Source organism: Balaenoptera physalus (genome assembly GCF_965194825.1).
Source record: "Balaenoptera physalus genome assembly, chromosome: 20".
In the NCBI taxonomy this organism is placed as follows: Eukaryota; Metazoa; Chordata; class Mammalia; order Artiodactyla; family Balaenopteridae; genus Balaenoptera; species Balaenoptera physalus.
Genome location: NC_138901.1, coordinates 23,076,674 through 23,095,850, shown reverse-complemented (window position 1 = coordinate 23,095,850; position 19,177 = coordinate 23,076,674). Strand labels below are relative to the sequence as shown.

The window sequence follows — 19,177 nt, the reverse complement described above, 5'->3', positions numbered from 1 at the left end:
GGCTAAGCTCCCGGGGCTTTCCGGGCCCGCGGACCCTAGGCCCAGGACGATCCGGCCCGCGGACCCTATCCCCGTCTGGCTTCCTTCTGAGGCCTCGGGCGGGACGGGGAGGAGGAGGGTGGAGAGGGGTCCTGAGTCCACACTGAGTCAGGGTCCAGGGAAAGGAGAGGGTGTCTGTGCCAGAGGGCAGCCCTCGCCCCCTCCGATGCCTCCCCCCAGCACCATGGGGGCTCAGGACTCCGATAGGGCCGGGATCCCAGGACTGCTCGGAGAATGGGGAGGCGGACCCAGGAGCAGGGGCCTAAAGCGGAGACTCGGGGGCGCGGGTCGGGCCCCCTCCCCACACTTTCTCTAGGGCACAGTTCCCCGCCTGGGGTCACCGCCCCCTTCACCGCCCCCTCGCACCTCCCCACGCCATCCTTGGCCCCGCCCTCTCCCTCCGGGTCCCTCCTTCCCTGACCTTCGTCCCTCCCTCTCTCCCTGCTCGCGGGCTCCTCCTCCTCCCGACTCCCTCCCGGCGCCGCTAAGTTTCTTCGCTCGACACCGCGCACAGACCCCGGGCCCGGCCCCGGCCCCGGCCCCGCGACCATGCTGTGCGGCCGCTGGAGGAGCCGCCACCGGCGGCACGAGGAGCCCCCGGTGCCGGCCCAGGTCTCAGCGCCCGTCGCGCTCCCGTCCCCGCCCGCACCCCAGGACGGCGGCAACAAGAGGCCCGGGCTGCGGGCGCTGAAGAAGATGGGTCAGTGAGCGGCTGGGGCGGCTCGGGGTGGGCGCGGACGGGCCCCGGCGGCGCAGCCTGGGAGGGTCGGGGTGTTCCGGCGAGCCGTTGGTGGGCTTCCCAATGGGGCTGTGGGGAGTCCGGCTAGGGATGGAAGGCCAGCACCGTTCCAGCGGGGGAGGGGAGGTCGCACCTGGGGTCACCCGAGGTCCTGGGGTCCGAGCGAGGCTCCCAGGATGGCTTTTGTTTTCCACCAGGGGGCGCCCTACCTTCGGGTCAGAAAGCCAGAGTTGCCTTCTCAGATTTGAGGGAAGTCAGTGGGGGAAAGGAAAAACTGTGGTTTATCAAGCATCTCCCAGACACTGGCCAGCACTGGGTGGTTACGGATGTGGTGCCCTTCAATCTTCTTCACATTCCTGAGAGGCAGGTGGTATAATCCCCATTTCACAGATGAAGAAGCTGACTCAGAGAAAGGAATTTGTCTATGACCACACAGCTAATAGAGGGCAAAAGTTGGTATGTACCCCACACTGCCCCTGGCCCCCTCTCAGAACCAGGGCAAAGTGGGACTGACTGGGGGGCTGAGGGCTTGAACGAGGGGGTTTACGTGTGAGAGTATTTTATACAATGTAAAATACTGTAAAACTGAAGTGGTGTAGTAGAACTGTGGTCGGTAGCATAGTTAATGAGGTGGGGCTGAGGCAACAGAGGGCAGGGCTGCCCGAAGACCTGTGTGAACCTTGGAGCAAAATTCAGAGGTCCCGATAGGTGGTCTTACCTTCTCTTTACCACTGTCCTCCACCCCTTGTTCTTTTTTACTTTTTTAAGATTTAAAAAATTTTTTATTTATTTTATTTATTTATTTTTGGCTGCATTGGGTCTTCGTTGCTGTGCACAGGCTTTCTCTAGTTGTGGTGAGGGGGGCTTCTCTTTGTTGAGGTGCACGGGCTTCTCACTGTAGTGGCTCCTCTTGTTGCAGAGCATGGGCTCTAGGCGCGGGGGCTTCAGTAGTTGTGGCATGTGGGCTCAGTAGTCGTGGCTCGTGGGCTCTAGAGCGCAGGCTCAGTAGTTGTAGTGCACCGGTCTGCAGCATGTGGGATTTTCCCGGACCAGGGCTCGAACCCGTGTCCCCGGCATCAGCAGGCGGATTCTCAACCACCACGCCACCAGGGAAGCCCCACCCCTCGTTCTTACTTCTACCTCCTCTCATTCATTTGACCTGAATTTATTGAGTGCTGTGTTCTGAGCACCGTGCCTGGCACTCTCCTTATGGAGACAGAGGACGTGGTCTCTGCCCTACTCTTCATCAATCACACATGCATTCCACAAACATTTATTGAGTGCCTATAGTATGCTCTGCCCTGGGGATTCAGCAACGAACAAGGCAGGCACGGTCCTGGCCCTCAGAGAGCTGAAGTACCAGCAAGGATGTCAGACAATGAAGCAAAGAAACAAGGCTCTGAAGGAAGGACCAAGGTGCTAGCAAGCCCTGGCTGCACCCTGGAGCTGGAGGGAGACTAGAGTGAGGCAAAAGGAGAGAGGCAGGTGGAGGCTGGGTCCTCAAGGCCCCTACTTATAAGGTTATGGACTTTCTCTGGAGGGCAACAGGAGCCTGGGAAAGGTCTCAGGCCGGAGGAGAGAGGCAGGAATTGTGTAGAGTAGGGGTGGGTTGGACGAAGGCAGGGGTGAAACAAGGAGACCCACAGGAGGGAGGCTGAGGAGTCAGCTGGGCAAGCTGTGTGTGTGCGGGGGGGACGGGGAGCTCAGAAGTGGGTCGGTACAGCCGAGATGGATTCCAGAACTACAGGGAGATGGACTGGGCTGGACTTTGCAGTTGGTGGGATCTGGAAGATGTCTCTAATGGGTGGCGGCGTCATCATCCTGTGGTCTAAGGGGCAGTGGTGGTTTGGGGAGAGGTCGATGGCCATGGGGAGTTGAGGTGCCGCTGAGATAGTCAAGGGCTGGTGTTGGGCCAGAGAAGCAGCCCCAGGAGTCAGCTGCCTGTGGGGGTTATGGGTACCATGGGAGGGCTGAGGTGATGCTCCTGCACACCTGCCTGCCTCCTCATTCCATACACTTTTGCTAAGCCCCGTCCGCATGCCAGGGCCCAGTGTCAGGGCTGGGGCTACGGAGATGGAGAACACAGCACCTTGCCCTGGGGGAATGAACAGTCTAGTGCCAGGAGCCACTTGTAGACAAATAATTACAGCTGAGCCCAAGACTCATTACCCTTTGGCTGAGTAACGCTGAACGGGAGCTCCGGGCACCCTGTGACAGTGACACTCTTGGGAACTATGTGGGTGTCAGAATGCCATCTGGGCCACCCTCCCTCCGCCCTGACTGCTGCACCGTCCTGTTGAGTGACTGCCTTCCGAGAGAGGAATGTCAAGTCTGTGGGGAATGACCCTTCCCCAGGCCTGACTGAGTCCAGGAACAGGTTGGAGGCGAAACCCAGGTGTCCTGGGGCCCAACTGCCCTGGCCATAAAGGCCAAGTCCTAGGTCTACCACCGAGGTAGCTTCCACGATGACCCCTGCAGCTGCTGCCTCTCCTGAAATGACCCTCAGGGCTGTGTCTTGTCACCGCCTTCGCCAAACCCCTTAGTCTAACAGAGGACAGATTTTCTTTCTGATCAGGTCAAGAGACTAGGGCAGGGAGTGGCTCAGAGTCAAAGGCGAAGAGGGGCCCAAGGAAAAGAAAGGGGGGCCATACTGGGGGAAACCGAGATGAGGGGGGACGGACAGCAGCCCCCGCGTTGAGTGGGAGTCATTTGTGGAGCCTAGGGTCCACTCCGCTCCCATCCCCCGCCCCCAGGCTGGGCTGCTGGCCTGGTCTGCGCCAGGGAAGCCAGGGAACAGTTGAAGAGGCAGAAGAGGAGCCCAGGGAGCATCGCGGCAGGGCTGAGCTTGCAGTAGCCCAGATCCCACGTAATCCTCGGTCACCCCAGGGGAAGGTGCTGTCACTGTCCTCACAGATGAGAAACTCGAGGTGGAGGGGGTGAAGTCACCGGCCCAAGGCCGCGCAGCTAAGAGGCAGCGTCTGTCTGCCACCAAAGCCATCGTTTTCAATGAGGGCTCTTTATTTCTGGAATTAATGAATACTAATTAACACCTTTATAACACTGTGTGAGCGCTTTTCTCGTATTAGCTCATTTAATGTCACAACCTTATGAGGTAGGTGGGACCATTAGCCTCATTTTACGAGTGAGGAAACTGAGGTTCAGCGAGGTTCAGTAACTTGCCCCGGATTCCAAGCTGGGAAGTAGCTAAGAGAGAATTCGAACCCAGGAAGTCTGGCCCAGAGTCCAAGCTCCTAACACAATGAATGAATGAGTGATTTAAGCCTGGTGGGGAGGGGCCTGCTACACCCCTCCCCCATAGTGGCTCTGCCAGCTGCCAGGGGTGTCCTCATAGGGCTGCCAAAAAAAATATCAGTATGTCCCAAATTATGTAAATATTTGATACTAAAATATTATTTGTTGTTCATCTGAAATTCACATTTAACTGGGCATCCTGAATTTTGTCGGCAGCCCTGTCTCCCCAGAGCCTGGAACTGCCCCTGTGCCCCTGATGCTCCACCCGGCCCCTAATCCTCCCTGTGAGCAGAGCACTAAGTGGGCAGAATCTGTTCCCTTCCCTCCCCAGTCGGCACACACCACCAAGTGCCGCAGGGAAAGTGGGCTCTCCCGATGGCCTGCCCAGGGCATCTCCTGCAGGGTGAGTGGGGCTGCCAGGGGCGAGGTTGGCAGGTGGGGCAGTCTTCAGAGCAGCCCCCGGCCTGGGTAGGTGCCTGGCCTGGGTGGTGGGAGGGGTGGGCAGCCCTCCTGGTCACGCCGGTGTGTGCCAGGCAGGGCTGGGGGGCTGGCTCTGTCCTGCATCCTGGCCCCCCTCACCTCTCCTCCTTCCTCAGCTCTGAGGAGCCCCGCTCCACGATCTCAGCCCCCAAACAGGCTTCACGCCTGGTCTGGGCCTGCAGAGAAGAGTGCTGCCCCCTTTATCGCACTATGTCCACCCGGAGCGGGGGAAGCACCGCCTGCCTTTCTTGACTTTGTTGATGCTTCAAGGAATGTTATGGATTCTGGCACTGAGCTCCGCTAGGCTCTAGCCTTGGGTGTGGCAGCCAGCCAGGGCGAGGGGGACACGTTTGGTACCCGAGGTGCTGGGGCTACCTGCTGGCTTGAGGATTCTGGTGGGAAGGTGTTTGAGAGCCCTCGCCGTTGCCTGTCCCCTCCCAGAGCCTCATGGCCTCAGTCACCGGGGAAAAGCTGCTCTTCCTCCCCTCCCCCGTTGGCATGAAGCTGTCGGCTGTCGCTGTTCCCTGCATGTCTCACATTCCTGCTGGAGTCCCGTGAGCCCTTCCTGAGTGTGCACTGGCACACACACACACACACACACACACACCTTAGTTTCCACGCCAAGCTGACCACCTCCCACCCACCAACCACACACACACACCCCCCCCCCGATATGCACACACCACCCTACACACACCTTCACTCCTTACACACCCTGCTCTCTGCATACACACCCCGTGACCACACAGCACTCCCACCCCTGCCACCAGCCCACTCGGGCCTCTGCCCACGCCCTACACGGCCCCTGCATCCACCCCTGCCTTGGGCCACCCACACTGTTTTCAGCATACACAGCTAGTCCTCTCTGATCATCAGTGGCCCATCTGTGAGAAAGGTGGGATTGAAGGGCCAGGGATAAACTTGGCCTCCCCACAGCCCCTTCCAGCTCTGCCAGTGGGGCAGATTCCTGCCCCCAGCCTTGGCCCCAGACCACACACAGCCCAAACCGCCCAGGCTGCAGGTGGTCACTGGGAAACTGTGGGGCTGCCCGTTCCTCACCACCTCCCGGCCCCTTTCTGGGGGCTGAGATAAGCGGCTCAGGGAAGGTGTCTGGGCCCCAGCTGATGACAGGGAGCTGGGCTGGGCGGAGCTGGGCTGGGCGGGAGAGGGGCCCAGCTGGAAGCCGTGGGAATGAGGAGCAGGGATGGAGCAGAATACCTGGGTCCCTCTTCCCTCCCGGGCACTGCCTCGGTTTCCTTCTTTGTTATCATTTACTGTGAGCCCCCTGTGGGCGGGCCTCAGACAGAGAGCCCTGTGTGCTCCTTCAGTCACACAGAGCCCTTTGGGTGAGGCCCCCCAACTCTCAACGCACTCCAGCTGCCCTGTGACCCTGGACAAGTTCGTTAGCTGCTCTGTGCCTCTTTAACAGCTTTATTGAGAATTAATTCACATCCCATACCATTCAGCCATTTGAAGTGTACAGTGGTTTCTGGCATATTACATTATTATTATTATTTTTTTTTGGCTGTGCTGTGTGGCATGCAGGATCTTAGTTCCTCCACCAGGGATCGAACCTGTGCCCCCTGCATTGAAAGCGCAGAGTCTTAACCAGTGGACCGCCAGCGAAGTCCCTTAATTTTTAAAAATTGTGGTAAAATATATATAACATAAAATTGGCTATGTACACCATTCTGAAGTGGGTAATTCAGTGGCATTAATTACATTCACAATGTTGTGCTATTTCTAAAACTTTTCCATCACCCTAAACAGAAACTCTGTAACCATTAGGACATAATTCACCATTCTTCCCTTTCCCCAGCCCCTGGTAACCTCTAATTTACTTTCTGTCTCTGAATTTTTTAAAATTGAGGTATAAGTGATATAAAATCTGTTTCTATGAATTTGACTGTTCTAGGTACCTCATGTAAATGGAATCGTACATCATTTGTCCTTTTGGGTCTGGCTTATTTCCCTTAGCATAATGTTTTCAAGGTTCATCCATGTTGTAGCAGAGATCAGATTTCACTCCTCTTTATGGCTGAATAATTATCCCACTGTATGCATAGACCACATTTTGCTTATTCATTCATTTGTTGATGGACGCTTGGGTTGTTTCCACCTTTTGGTACTGTCTGTCCTCATTTTTACTACTGTTATTTCGTGATTGTTCCCCCACCTGCTCGGTTGAGGTGGCCATGGTGCTGGCCCAGCCCAGCTCCAGGTTCAAGGCAGAGATGGATAGATAGAGAATCCACGGAAACCACAGGAGGCAGGCAGCTTGCACGCCTGCTCCAAGCAGGTAGGAATGAGGTCGAGGAAACATCTGTGGGTTTGGATCTGGCAAGACCGATAAATATTTACTGGGTGGCTAGGCAGAGGACCAGGCCCCTCTCAGCATCACTGCCCAGGGCCTGGGCCTGCCTCCTGACCTCACGCCCTTACCTCCCTTGGTCCTGCCCCTCCCATCTGACAGATCAGCCCCCTCACTACCCCAGGGTTCAGAAGCTCAAGCAATGGAGAAATACAGGCACCCACCCAGGGACTCAGCACCTGGCCCAGCCTGGCACTTCACCCTCATTCTGTGTGGCTTTTCCTCTGGCAGTGTGGTTGGAGGACAGTGTGGTCCAAGGGGCAGTGTGATCCGGGGGCCTGTGCTGGTTGGGTGGGCAGAATGGAATGTCACCCCTTCCCCCAGCAGGCTCCTGGGGAGCTGGGGGTGAGGGCCAGGAGTAGGGGCCTCTCCTCAACGTGGGAACCTGTCCCAGTGGGGGGCTGGTCGGGAGCTCAGGCTGCCTTTCTCCATGTCCTGTTTGCAGCAGACTCTGGACAAAAGAGGCCCTCAGTGACTCACCTCCATTTCCAGCCTTAGTCATTCACCAAACCGCCTCCTCCCCATCCTCCCCACCTCTGGCCTTGGCATCACAGGGCTGGCCCAGTCAGGGGAGGTGGCTCCAGCTGCAGAGCCTGGTTGTCATGGGAATGAGAAGTCCCCTTTCCCATAGCTGAGGAGGTGGTGGAGGGGTGGGCTCAGCCCTGGTGGCACTGCAGGTTCCCCTGAATGCCCTGCCCCCCACTCTGTTGTTCCTCAGGATGAGAGAATGCAGAGGTTGCCTGGATGTGGGGATAGGGGCCTGAGCGTCTGGTGAGTCTCTTGGCCTGGCACATGCCAAGTTCCAGCTCTTTACCTGGAAGAAGGAGGGTTCCACCTCCCCTTCCTAGCTAGGTGGCACTGAGTGGGCATTGACCCTTCCAGAAGGCCACAGTCTAAACCCTGAGAGACCCCTTGGAGCCATTAAGGTCACAAATTGGCCCCAAGGGGGACCATAGCCTCTTAAGGATGGCAGGTTTCTCCTCCTGCCCCTGAGTCCATGATTCTCCATCATAGTCACTCTCAAAGTCATAAGGTAGGTTTTTAAACATACAGATGCCCAACCCCCAACCTGTACCTGCTGGACGAGAATCTCTGGGTCATGGGTTTTGCAACCTCCACCAGGTGATTCTGATGCACAGCTGGAGTTGAGAAACCCTGACCCACAAGGCTGCTGCCCTGACATCTGGACAGATGGCTCAGGGCTGGGGCTAGAATGCACTTAGTCCCCAGCTGTCTGTCCATCTGCCTCCCCTTTCAGAAAACACTGGCTGCAAGCCTGGCTCTGAGACAAGCACTGAGGTGAGGATATCCCAGTGCTTGGGCTTATTAAGGTCCACTGAAATTACAGTTTAGGTGGGGTGATTAATTAAAGTAACAAGTGTTGCTGGTGGTCAGGGAAGGAGAACTCCTATTTGAAGACAAATCAGGAAAGACTTCCTGGAGGAGGTGGTCCTTGAAGGACTCCAGTGTGAGGAAGAGACGGGAGAAGGATCCTACAAAGGCTCCTGGAGAGAGTGAGAGGAAGGCCCAGGAATTTAGACTTGATTCCTCAGGTCAGGGTTTGCAGCTGGGCAAGCAGGGTCCTTGGGGCCACAAAGCCTAAAGCCAAACCCAGTATTGGGAGCTTGTTAAAATAAAGGGAGGAAGAGAGGCCCACTGTCTTGTTTCCTTTGGCCCACACAGTGGTGTTTTGGGGTTTTTTGTTTCAATTTGATTTAATTGCCAACATTGAAAAATCTGGAAGCGTCACATATAAATCCAGATTCGGTTCTCTGGGAACTCTGGGCCTTCATCCACTCCTGGCTGCCTCCGTCCTTCCAAAAGGTGTGGACCCTACATTTTGTCTGGTTCCCACATGTTCTATTGTCCCATGGCTCATAAACCTTTGGTTTTGACCCCTGCTGAGGCAGATCTGAGTAGGGTGTGGCCCTACCAGGATGGGCAGCATCTTGACTGAATTTTGGATTTTGTAGCAGCTACTATTGTGGTCTCCATTTTATGAATGGTGAACATGAGGCTTAGAGCAGTCACAGGGTAGTGCCACCAAGGCCGTGTAACTGGGAAGGGACAGAGCTGGTATTTGACTCCTCGGACCCTGCTCTTTCCTAGGTCCTCAAGCCCAGGGTGGTTGCAGGGAGCTGGGGAGGGAGGAGGGTAGAAGGAGCAGAGGGGTCAGTGTAGTGGCCAAGGGCGAAGGTGCTGGAGCCTGACCTCCAGGGTTTGAAGCCTGCTTCTGCCACTCCCCAGCCATGGAATTCTGGCAAGTTGCTGAAGCATCTCTGCACTTGTTTTCTCGTGTGTTAATACATGAGTGGGGTCTGGCATGTAGTAGGTACTTTGTAAGCATTTTGTCTTATTAAGAAAGATGGACACTGTGACTGGAGAGCACATGTGGGCTCAGGGGTTACACGGGGTTGTGACAGTGGCTGGGCAAGGGGGATACCAAGTGTCACAGGAGATCATGCTTTCAGCTGGGCCCCACCAGGGCATCTGGAGATCAGTCCCAGGCTGGCCAAGGCAGGACTGGGCCTGGCATGCTTGGCCTGAGACCCTGGAGCCAGAGTGACCTCTGCTGTCCTCCCTTGTCTTCGGGAAAGCAGAGATGAGGAGCTTGGGTTGCAGCAAGAAAGATTTAGGTTAGATAGTGAGACTACCCTCTTGATGGTCAGGTTTTCGTGTCAAGGGAAAAGGCTATTGATGGCAGATTCTAGGCTTGAAGGCTGGAGGCCGTGATGGAGGGGAGTGGCAGAAAGAGTGACCTTTAGCGAGACCTGAGTCCCAGGCGCTGCCTTGAGCTCTGCTCTGAGGGCCTCCAGAGGAGGCTGCTTGACAGGGAGGAGGGCAGGCCTGTTACTGGCACCCCTCCCGGGGGGCCTGGGTGGGACACACCAAGCACAGGCCTTGGGGCCATAAAGCCTATAGCCAAAGCCAGTGTTGGGGCCTGTTACAGGGAGAGGAAGAGCTGCCTGGGAGAGTTTGCAGAGGCTTGGGCAGGGAGGCTGCACCTCCCTGCTGGGAGGAGGGTGGCGGGAACCTGCAGGCAGGGCCGGCCAGGATGCCCATGGCCTCCCGCCCCCGCAGGCCTGACGGAGGACGAGGACGTGCGCGCCATGCTGCGGGGCTCCCGGCTCTGCAAGATCCGCTCGCGGACATGGAAGAAGGAGCGGCTGTACCGGCTGCAGGAGGACGGCCTGAGCGTGTGGTTCCAGCGGCGCATCCCACGCGCGCCTTCGCAGCACATCTGTGAGCCGGGACCCGGGCGGGCGTGGGCAGGCGGGGGACAGTGGAGGCCCGGCCCCGCCGCCCTGACCCGGCCGCGCGCGTCCCGTCCCTCTCCGCAGTCTTCGTGCAGCATATCGAGGCCGTCCGCGAGGGCCACCAGTCCGAGGGCCTGCGGCGCTTCGGGGGCGCCTTCGAGCCGGCGCGCTGCCTAACCATCGCCTTCAAGGGGCGTCGCAAGAACTTGGACCTGGTGGCGCCCACGGCCGAGGAGGCGCAGCGCTGGGTGCGCGGTCTGGCCAAGCTGCGCGCGCGCCTCGATGCCATGAGCCAGCGCGAGCGCCTCGACCAATATCCTCCCAGGGAGGGCAGCGGACCGCGTGGGGAGGGGGGCCGGCCCTGTGCCGGGATCAGGCCCAGGGGAGGCGTGGCTCCGCCCTTAGGGACCCGCGGTTTGAGATAGAGCCCCTTGTCTTCAGAACTGAGGGTGGTGACGGGGCATCCTGTCTCTGGGGAGCCCGGTCCCGTGGAGGACGTGCGGCTGGGGCACTCAGGGGGTCCACAGGCTGAGGGGAAAGCACAGCCCCCAAACCCGGGAGCCCCCAGGGCGGGGGTGAGGGTATGCCATACCTGTCAGTTACCTGTCAGCAGGGGGCTGGGCCCAGCCTGTTTCTAGTATTTCCTGAGCACCCGCACCTGGATCCACTTCTATCTGCATCGAGCAGACTCCAACCAGGACAGTAAGATGAGCTTCAAGGAGATCAAGAACCTGCTCCGCATGGTCAACGTGGACATGAACGACATGTACGCCTACCGCCTCTTCAAGGTGGGCATCTGCCACCATTCTGACCTCTGCTCTCTGCCTTCCCCCAGCCATCTGAGTCATCAGTTCCCTCCCCCCTTCCCACCCCCCAGCTTTTGTGGTGAGTGGCCTCTCTCTGCAGAAAGGCCACATCTGGGCCTAGGTACACTTTCATCCCAGTGAAGCCACTGGGCCAGGATGGGAGTGCTGGCCCAGAGCTCCTTTCGTCACCCTCAGGCAGAGCCCAGGTAGGGAGGACCTCGGGCTCATGGGTACACACAGGAGCGCACCCCCCTCCACTGTGGCATGTGTGGCACCTCCACACGTGACCATGTACACCCCACATGTGGGAGCACAGACAGGGGCCCACAGAGGTAGGCTCTGCATCCGTGGCCCAGTTGGATCACGTGGAGACACCTGTGTGGATGTTGACTGTGACTCCAAAAGACAGGAGGGCCATGGCACCTGTGCACCTGGGCCGATAGCACCACGTGAATTCTGTTATGTGTTGCTCATTGACCCTGGGTGTGAACGTGTGAGGGTGAGAATGGTAGCGTATACACACGGGAAGGGGGGATTCTGGCACCGGGCCTCAGCCCTGCCCAGGGCTCACAGTTTTTCCTCCCACATCTTGATTCTTGGAGTAGGTCATGGGGCAGAGGAACAGGCAATGAACCCAGGAGTCCTTTCTTAGAATCCCAGCCCTGCGATTTAGCAGCTGTGTGAGTCTGAGTGAGACCCGGAGCCTGGCTAGCTTTCAGTTTCTCCACCTGTGAAACCGCGGACAACGCCTCCTTCCCAGACCTGGTGGATGACGGGTGTGTCGGCGCAGGCCAGCTCTCCCAGGGTGTCCTCCTCCTCTGAATCTCTCCCTCCTGCTCTCCAGGAGTGTGACCGCTCCAACAATGAGTGGCTGGAGGGGCCTGAGATCGAGGAGTTTCTGCGACGGCTGCTGAAACGCCCCGAGCTGGAGGAGATCTTCCATCGGTACTCGGGCGAGGACCGGGTGTTGAGCACCTCCGAGCTGCTGGAGTTCCTGGAGGACCAGGGTGAGGATGGCGCCACGCTGGCCCACGCCCGGCAGCTCATCCACACCTATGAGCTCAACGAGACAGGTGAGGGGTCTGACAGACGGGGCTGGGGCCAACACGGCCCAGGGCTCGGCATCTGACAGGTCCGGGTTCCCAGCTAAGTGGGCTCTGCTATTACAGGCTGTGGGCACCATCTTGGGCAGGTTACCTTGCCTCTCTGAGACTCAGCTGCCACATCTGTAAAATGGCATAGTAATGTACCGTCCTCACAGGGTTGGGTTGAAATTAAATGGCATAACTTGGGAGTCCCCTGGTGGCCTACTGGTTAGGATTCCAGCTTTTCACTGCCGTGGCCCGGGTTCAATCCCTGGTCGGGAAACAGATCCCGCAAGCTGTGAGGCGTGGCCAAAAAAAAAAAGGCATAACTTTCGTAGAGTCCAGTCAGTAGGCAGGTGCGCACTATTACTAAGTTGAGTGAGCTTTGAGGCATTTTAGGGCCAAAGGGGTCCCCCGTGATGCGCTCTTCTGCCCATTCCTTCAGCCAAGCAGCACGAACTGATGACTCTGGATGGCTTCATGCTGTACCTGTTGTCGCCTGAGGGGGCTGCCCTGAACCTGGCCCACACGTGTGTGTTCCAGGACATGAACCAGCCCCTGGCCCACTACTTCATCTCCTGCTCCCACAATACCTACCTGACCGACTCTCAGATCGGTGGGCCCAGCAGCACCGAGGCCTATGTTAGGTACCATAGTGGGGTTGATGGTGGGAGTGAACATGTCTGAGAGCCAGTTTGGGGATGGACATGGGGCTCAACTCCCACCCTGGGCTTCCTGGGGCCTACCTGGGGGCCTGTCCATTGCCCTGCTCTGTGCCACCCACATGACACCTTGCCCATCCATCCATCTGTCCGCAGAGCCTTTGCCCAGGGATGCCGCTGTGTGGAGCTTGACTGCTGGGAAGGGCCAGGAGGGGAGCCGGTCATCTACCATGGCCACACCCTCACCTCCAAGATCCTCTTCCGAGATGTGATCCAGGCAGTGCGTGACCACGCCTTCACGGTGAGCCCTGGGACCCCCACGCCCAGCCCCAGAGCCTTCCCCATGACATCAGCTGGTCTCTGTCCTTCCAAAAGAAACCCCTGGGACTTCCCTGGTGGTCCAGTGGTTAAGACTCTGTGTGTGCTTCCACTGCAGGGGGCATGGGTTCGATCCCTGGTCAGGGAACTAAGATCCTGCATGCTGTGGTGTGGCCAAAAAAACCCCAAAACAAAAAACCCCCCAAAACAAAAGAAACCCCTGCCCAGAGACTCACTTTCACCAAGTGCTGCTGGGACAACTGCCCAATGGGGGTAGAATAAAGCTGGGTGAGAGGCTCCCTTTTCCCACCCTTATATTTAGTAAATGTATTAAAATAGTAAAATTTCCAGAAGAAAACCTTGTGGGTAGGGAAGGACATTTTAATCATGACTCGCAAAGAGAAAATCGTGAAAGAGAGGCTCAGTGTTGCACCTACATAAAATTGCAACTTCTGTCGAGCTATACAAACCTTACCGTCAACAAATGATGGGCTGGGACCAAAAGTGTGCAACCTAAACGACATGGTCAGTGTCATTAACAGATAAAGAGCATTTATAAAAGAAAAACATTCCTGCAGCCACCCTCAGCTCCCCAGACAGTCCACCCCTTCCCCGAGGCCCCAGATCTGACCTCTGCCCCTCCACGTACACACTGACCCCAGTGTGTCCCACATCCACTCACTCAGTCTCCCCCAGAGTGGGTTCTCCAGAGCCCTGCCTTTGCCTGCCTGTCCTGAAAGGGGTGGGGGGCCGGGCATAGCAGGGGTCCTGGTGGGGGAGGGGTGAGTGACTGAGCTGCCGCCCCTCCCTCCCACAGCTGTCCCCGTACCCCGTCATCCTGTCCCTCGAGAACCACTGTGGGCTGGAGCAGCAGGCTGCCATGGCCCGTCACCTCCACACCATCCTAGGGGACATGCTGGTGACACAGCTGCTGGACTCCCAGAACCCTGAAGAGCTGCCGTCCCCAGAGGTGATGCTCCCGGACCCCCAGCCTGGGTGGGGGGAGGGTCTGGCTCCGAGGTCCACCATCCACCTCCCTTGTTCAGGCCCCCTCCCCTCTCTCTGTCTTAACCTTCCTCCGCTTCTCCGTTCATCTGACATCTGCCACCCTGTGGTCTTGTCACTTGTCTGCCTTCCATTTTGACTAGACATACCCCACCCTCTCACCTGGCATCGAAGGCCCTCTACGACCTGGCCCTGACCTCCCCGCTCTGCCTCCTGCCCACGGAGTCCCTGCAGGCTCGGCCATTCCCATCTCGAAGGCCTTGGTTGACACTGTCTGCTCCACCTGCAGCTCCCTTCCTAGCCATCTGTGCTCGCCAGGCGCCACCTGCTTAGAGCTCTAGCTCGGCACAGAGGGCCTCTTCCTGCGGCCGTAACAACTTCCTCAGCTCTCTGGCCAGAAGTGGTCCATCCTCCTTTCCTCCCAACCCCCAGAGCATTTTATCTGCCCCTTCAGGACATTTATCCTTTTTAGGCTCTTTGAGAAAACTCTCCTCCTACTCCCAATCCCAAATTATGCAAGGAATGTAGATTCACCTTTGTGTGTGATTTGATTTTTTTATCAGTATGAAAATAACATACATATGGTAAAAGAAAAAATGGAGCCGCAGAAAAGCATACACAACGAAAAATGGATTTTCCTCCACTCAGGCTCCCCCCTGTCCTATTTCTGAAGAAGTGATCATCTTCAACAGTGTCTTGTGAATCCTTCCAGAACTTTCCCATGCATATATATAGCTATGTACATAGCTATCTTCTCCTTCAAATGGTACACAAAGAAGATCATGTGAACACATATTCTACACGCGCTTCTTTCACATGAGATCTTTTTTGAAGAGAGCACCTACTCTTTCAACCCTGAGCTGCCTCATTCATTTTATTGGCTGCTGTGTAGTTAGTATGCTGATGCTTAGAGGGGCCCCATTAGCCAGTCCCCTGTGGATAGAGCTGTTTCCCTCATAGGTTTCTTCCTATTAGAAACATCACTCATCTCTGTCTCCTTCGCTGCTCGCCACCCGGGGCCAGCCCCTCACACAGTGGTGGCTGAATGATAGACTGACCAGCTGACATAGGGGCCAAAGGGCTTAATTGTTCCGTGTTGGTCTCTACAGCAGCTGAAAGGCCGGGTCCTGGTGAAGGGGAAGAAGCTGCCAGCTGCTTGGAATGAGGACGGTCGAGTTCTATCAGACCGGGAGGAGGACAACGAAGACGAGGACGAAGAAGAGGAGGCGGGAGCCGCAGAGCAGAGGCGGCGGGTGAGTGGGCCTGGCTGGGCCGGCCCGGGCTGGGCAGGGGCTTGATACCACTGTGGAGCTTGGGGGCAGGTGGCAGAGGGAAGGAAGGTGGGAGGACCAGGGGTCTGGAGTGGGCAGACCCCCGCTGAGGCTCGTCTCCCAGGCTAAGCAGATCTCCCCGGAGCTGTCGGCCCTGGCCGTGTACTGCTGTGCCACCCGCCTGCGGACCCTGCGCTCTGCCCTGCCCCAGCCCTGCCAGGTCAGCTCCCTCAGCGAGCGCAAGGCCAAGAAGCTCATCCGAGAGGCAGGTAGGAGCCAGGACGTCGGGCCTCTGGGGGACCTGCAGGCTCCTGGTGGGTGGTAGATGTTGAAGTTGATCTGGAAAGGAGTGCGAAAGGGCTTCGGGGGCAGTGAAAAGAGGGGCTCAGGGAATGAGTACCCAGCACATGCCCAGCACCGGGCCAGGCGTACATAGAGGGAAAAGGGCACAGGGAAGAGGGAGGCTGCTGTCTGCCTTCACCAGCTCACAGCCTAGTGGTGGGGCCAGACATAGATGGATAATTACCGTGCAGGGTGATCAGTCAGGCATGACAGGCATGACGGAGGCTGGGGAAGCCCAGCAGGAGGGGGTGAGATCAGAGAAGGGTTCCTGAGCAGGTGATGGCTGAGAAGACACCTGACTGAAGGATGAGGAGGAAGCAGCCAGGTGAGGAGGGGGAGGGGACTTCCAGACAGGAGGAGCAGGTTGCCCCAAGGCCTGGAGGCTTGAGGTATAGGAAGGGTTCCTGGAACCGGAGGCATGGCTGGAGGAGTGCTTGTGGGATGAGCCATGAAAGACAGGGGATGCCGGCCTGGGGCCAGGTGCTCCACCCACGGAGTCGGAACGTGGGGACTTGGGGGGAGGCAGTGCCAGGTGGCGGGAGCGGTTGGGGTGGGGGTCCCTGCCCCTCTCTGGACTTCAGCAGCCTCCTTGTGAGGACCCCCGTCCCCTCATCAGAGAGAACAAGGAGCGGGGGCAGGGGAGCTGGGGATGGGAGTTCAGCCTCTGTTCCCAGCTTGTCTCTGGAGGTGGGGGAGGGGAGGTGACAGGCCCTGGCACCCGGTGAGCCACAGCCCAGGGGCTGTCACAGTCCTGCCCCAACTCTCCCTCAGGGAACAGCTTCATCAGGCACAATGCCTGCCAACTGACCCGTGTCTACCCACTGGGGCTGCGGATGAACTCCGCCAACTACAACCCCCAGGAGATGTGGAACTCGGGCTGTCAGCTGGGTGAGTGGGAGCAGCAGGAGAGGGGGTGGGCAGGGGGCCACGGAGGCCCCGGCGGTGATGAGGCCACACAGCTTTCCAGAAGGTGGGAAAATGAGTCTTGTTGATGACAATTATTAAAAGACTGATCAACAAGGAAGATGGGGAAACACAAAGCAGGCTCGTTTGTGTAAACGAGCCAGTGTACAATCTCAAAACTTTTTATGAAGGTGGAAATTAAAAACCTCCACTCCCACGTGCCCCTCACATACACACACACACCCCGGCAGTCCCCACTAAGTCAACGCTGACGAGCGTGTGCTCTGGAGGGACGCTGAGCAACGCCAAAGGAGAGGCGCCTGGTCCCCTTGGGGGCAGGTAGGGCAGCATCTGGCTTCCTTGGATCCTGGCTCTGGCCCGGCCCCAGGCCCAGCCCCACCCTCCGGTTCCAGCCGCGGAGGCTGGGTTCCCTGGCTGCCGTGAAACCCCCCAGCCATGGTAGGGGTGGGATAGCACTACCCAGGCAGTGGGACCCTGAGCCCTCTCTAGAGAGAGCCGAGTCCTTGCCCCATGAGGTGTGTCTGGCGGGGAGGGCAGTGAGACTCCTGAAACCGAGCAGTGAAGAGAGGGCCACTAAGAGCCCCTGCCCTGCCCCCGCTGTGTCCACAGTGGCCCTGAACTTCCAGACGCCAGGTTATGAGATGGACCTCAATGCCGGGCGCTTCCTTATCAATGGGCGGTGCGGCTATGTCCTGAAACCTGCCTGTCTGCGGCAGCCTGACACAACCTTTGACCCCGAGTGTCCTGGAACCCCCAGAACGACCTTCACCATCCAGGTCAGCAGCCTGGACCACACCCTGCCTGGGGTCCCTGTCTGCGGGGTGCCAGCCTGAGGATAGCAGAGGCCTGGGGACAGCTTGAGCGAGGGCGGTCCGCCTCCGGGTCCTGAGCGGGAGGGCCGGTGTGAGCCCCGCGGGCCAGGCTAGCTCCCCTTCCTCCCCCGCAGGTGCTGACTGCGCAGCAGCTGCCCAAGCTGAACGCCGAGAAGCCAAACTCCATCGTGGACCCGCTGGTGCGCATTGAGATCCACGGGGTGCCCGCAGACTGTGCTTGCAAGGAGACCAACTACGTGCTCAACAATGGTGGGGGCCCTGCTGGGGCGAGCTGGGGGCAGACAGCGGGGAGCGGGGCAGGTGCAGGGCGGGCTCTTGACGGACAGGCCTGCGCCCTAGGCTTCAACCCCCGCTGGGGGCAGACCCTGCAGTTCCAGCTGCGGGCTCCGGAGCTGGTGCTGGTCCGGTTCGTGGTAGAAGATTATGACGCCACGTCCCCCAATGACTTTGTGGGCCAGTTTACACTGCCTCTCAGCAGCCTGAAGCAAGGTTGGTGGGGTTGATGGGGGTGGAAAGAGAAGGGGGGCTGGGCCTTCAAGACCCTGTTCACCCAGGCTGCCCACTCCCTCCAAGAGCCTGCCCTAAGCCGGCCCGAGCTGGGCCCAGCCTCCAGCCCCCAGGGCTGGGATGCGGTCTCTGCCCCACACGCCTGGCCCTGCGGTGCGGTGGGCAGAGAAGCTGACACTGGGCTCCCCTCCCGGCAGGATACCGCCACATCCACCTGCTTTCCAAGGACGGGGCCTCACTGTCACCAGCCACCCTCTTTGTCCACATCTGCATCCAGCGCTCCTGACGGCACAGCTGAGCCACCCTGGGTTCTGCAGGTGCCAGTCTGCATCCCTCAGCGGAGGCCCTCTCCTCCTCCGGAGTGGAGGGGTGACGGAGGGCCAGCCCCTCCGGCCTCCCACTTAGCCTGCCCGCCAGGCTCTGTTCTCAACTGGGTGCTGAGGGCCGCCTCAGCCCCTCCTGAAGAACAGGCAGTTGATCTTTTCCCTGGGCCATGAGATGCCCCCAGCTCCTCGGGTGCTCAGCCCACCTGGTCGTCGTGGCTTCTGAAGAGCCAGGCCTGTTGCTGCCAGGAGACTTGGGGGGCAGGACACGTGAGCCCTTGCCACTCTCTGCCCCATCCCAGCCTCCTTCCCACAAGGAGTCCAGCCACCCCCTTGCCCCCTCCCCAGGCGTTAGCCACCCCCTAAGGCCCTCCTTCCCCCTCCAGGCTTTCTGGGCTCCTCCCTCCAGCTCTGGAACCTGAGCGCTGCTCCCTTGTTAAAGCAAGCAGTTGGGGGGAGGCTCAGCCCTGGGGAAACGTAGGAGGAGATTTTTAACTTGTCTTAGAAGAGCCCTGGAGAGGACAGCAGAACAAAATAAAGAAGCAAGTTTATTTTACCATTGCCACCCCCTGAGCACCTCTGAGGCCACAGCCACAGGCCTATGAGGAGGGACGGGGCAGAGGGAGCGTCCCTTGGGCTTCTTGCTGCATCTGGGCTCCCTAAGACAGCCAGGGGTGCTGGAGGAGCTGCCGCAGCTCAAAATAGCCCTGACCCTTCCTCTTGGCTCAAAGCTGCTGCCAGCATCACAAGACTGTGAGGACAGCAGTTCACAAAGCCACCCCCGCAGCACGTACACCAGGGGCCTTGGATGGGGAGGGGGCAGGTGGGTGGGCTTCTGCCAGAGCACGATTGTTATGGCCCTCAAGGGGGCGGGGACAGGCCTCTGAGGGACTCCAGAGTCCCTCTTTCCAGGCTCAGCTGGGTTCGAGGCCCCTGTCTGCTCAGTAGACGAATCCCAGAGAC

At 58.5% G+C, this 19,177-nt stretch overlaps 1 protein-coding gene across 5 annotated transcripts; it reads left to right on the top strand.

The window, feature by feature from the left end:
• Nucleotides 1-454: 454 nt before the first annotated feature.
• PLCD3 (phospholipase C delta 3) lies at nucleotides 455-18,320 on the top strand. 5 transcript variants are annotated; one of them, XM_082440977.1, is made up of 16 exons: nucleotides 605-739; nucleotides 1,169-1,234; nucleotides 9,963-10,124; nucleotides 10,223-10,451; nucleotides 10,797-10,926; nucleotides 11,789-12,017; nucleotides 12,475-12,676; nucleotides 12,848-12,992; nucleotides 13,827-13,979; nucleotides 15,124-15,267; nucleotides 15,410-15,554; nucleotides 16,399-16,515; nucleotides 17,161-17,327; nucleotides 17,498-17,633; nucleotides 17,724-17,873; nucleotides 18,089-18,320. In XM_082440977.1, exons 3-16 carry the CDS (start codon nucleotides 9,992-9,994, stop codon nucleotides 18,175-18,177), a joined length of 2,169 nt encoding a protein of 722 aa, XP_082297103.1. In that variant the 5' UTR covers nucleotides 605-739; nucleotides 1,169-1,234; nucleotides 9,963-9,991; the 3' UTR covers nucleotides 18,178-18,320. The 5 variants fall into 5 exon arrangements, with proteins under 5 accessions (XP_082297102.1, XP_082297101.1, XP_082297100.1 ...); XM_082440975.1 differs by lacking the exon at nucleotides 1,169-1,234 and having other exon boundaries at nucleotides 456-739; nucleotides 12,848-12,971; XM_082440974.1 differs by lacking the exon at nucleotides 1,169-1,234 and having other exon boundaries at nucleotides 457-739; nucleotides 15,127-15,267.
• The last annotated feature ends 857 nt before the right edge of the window (nucleotides 18,321-19,177 follow it).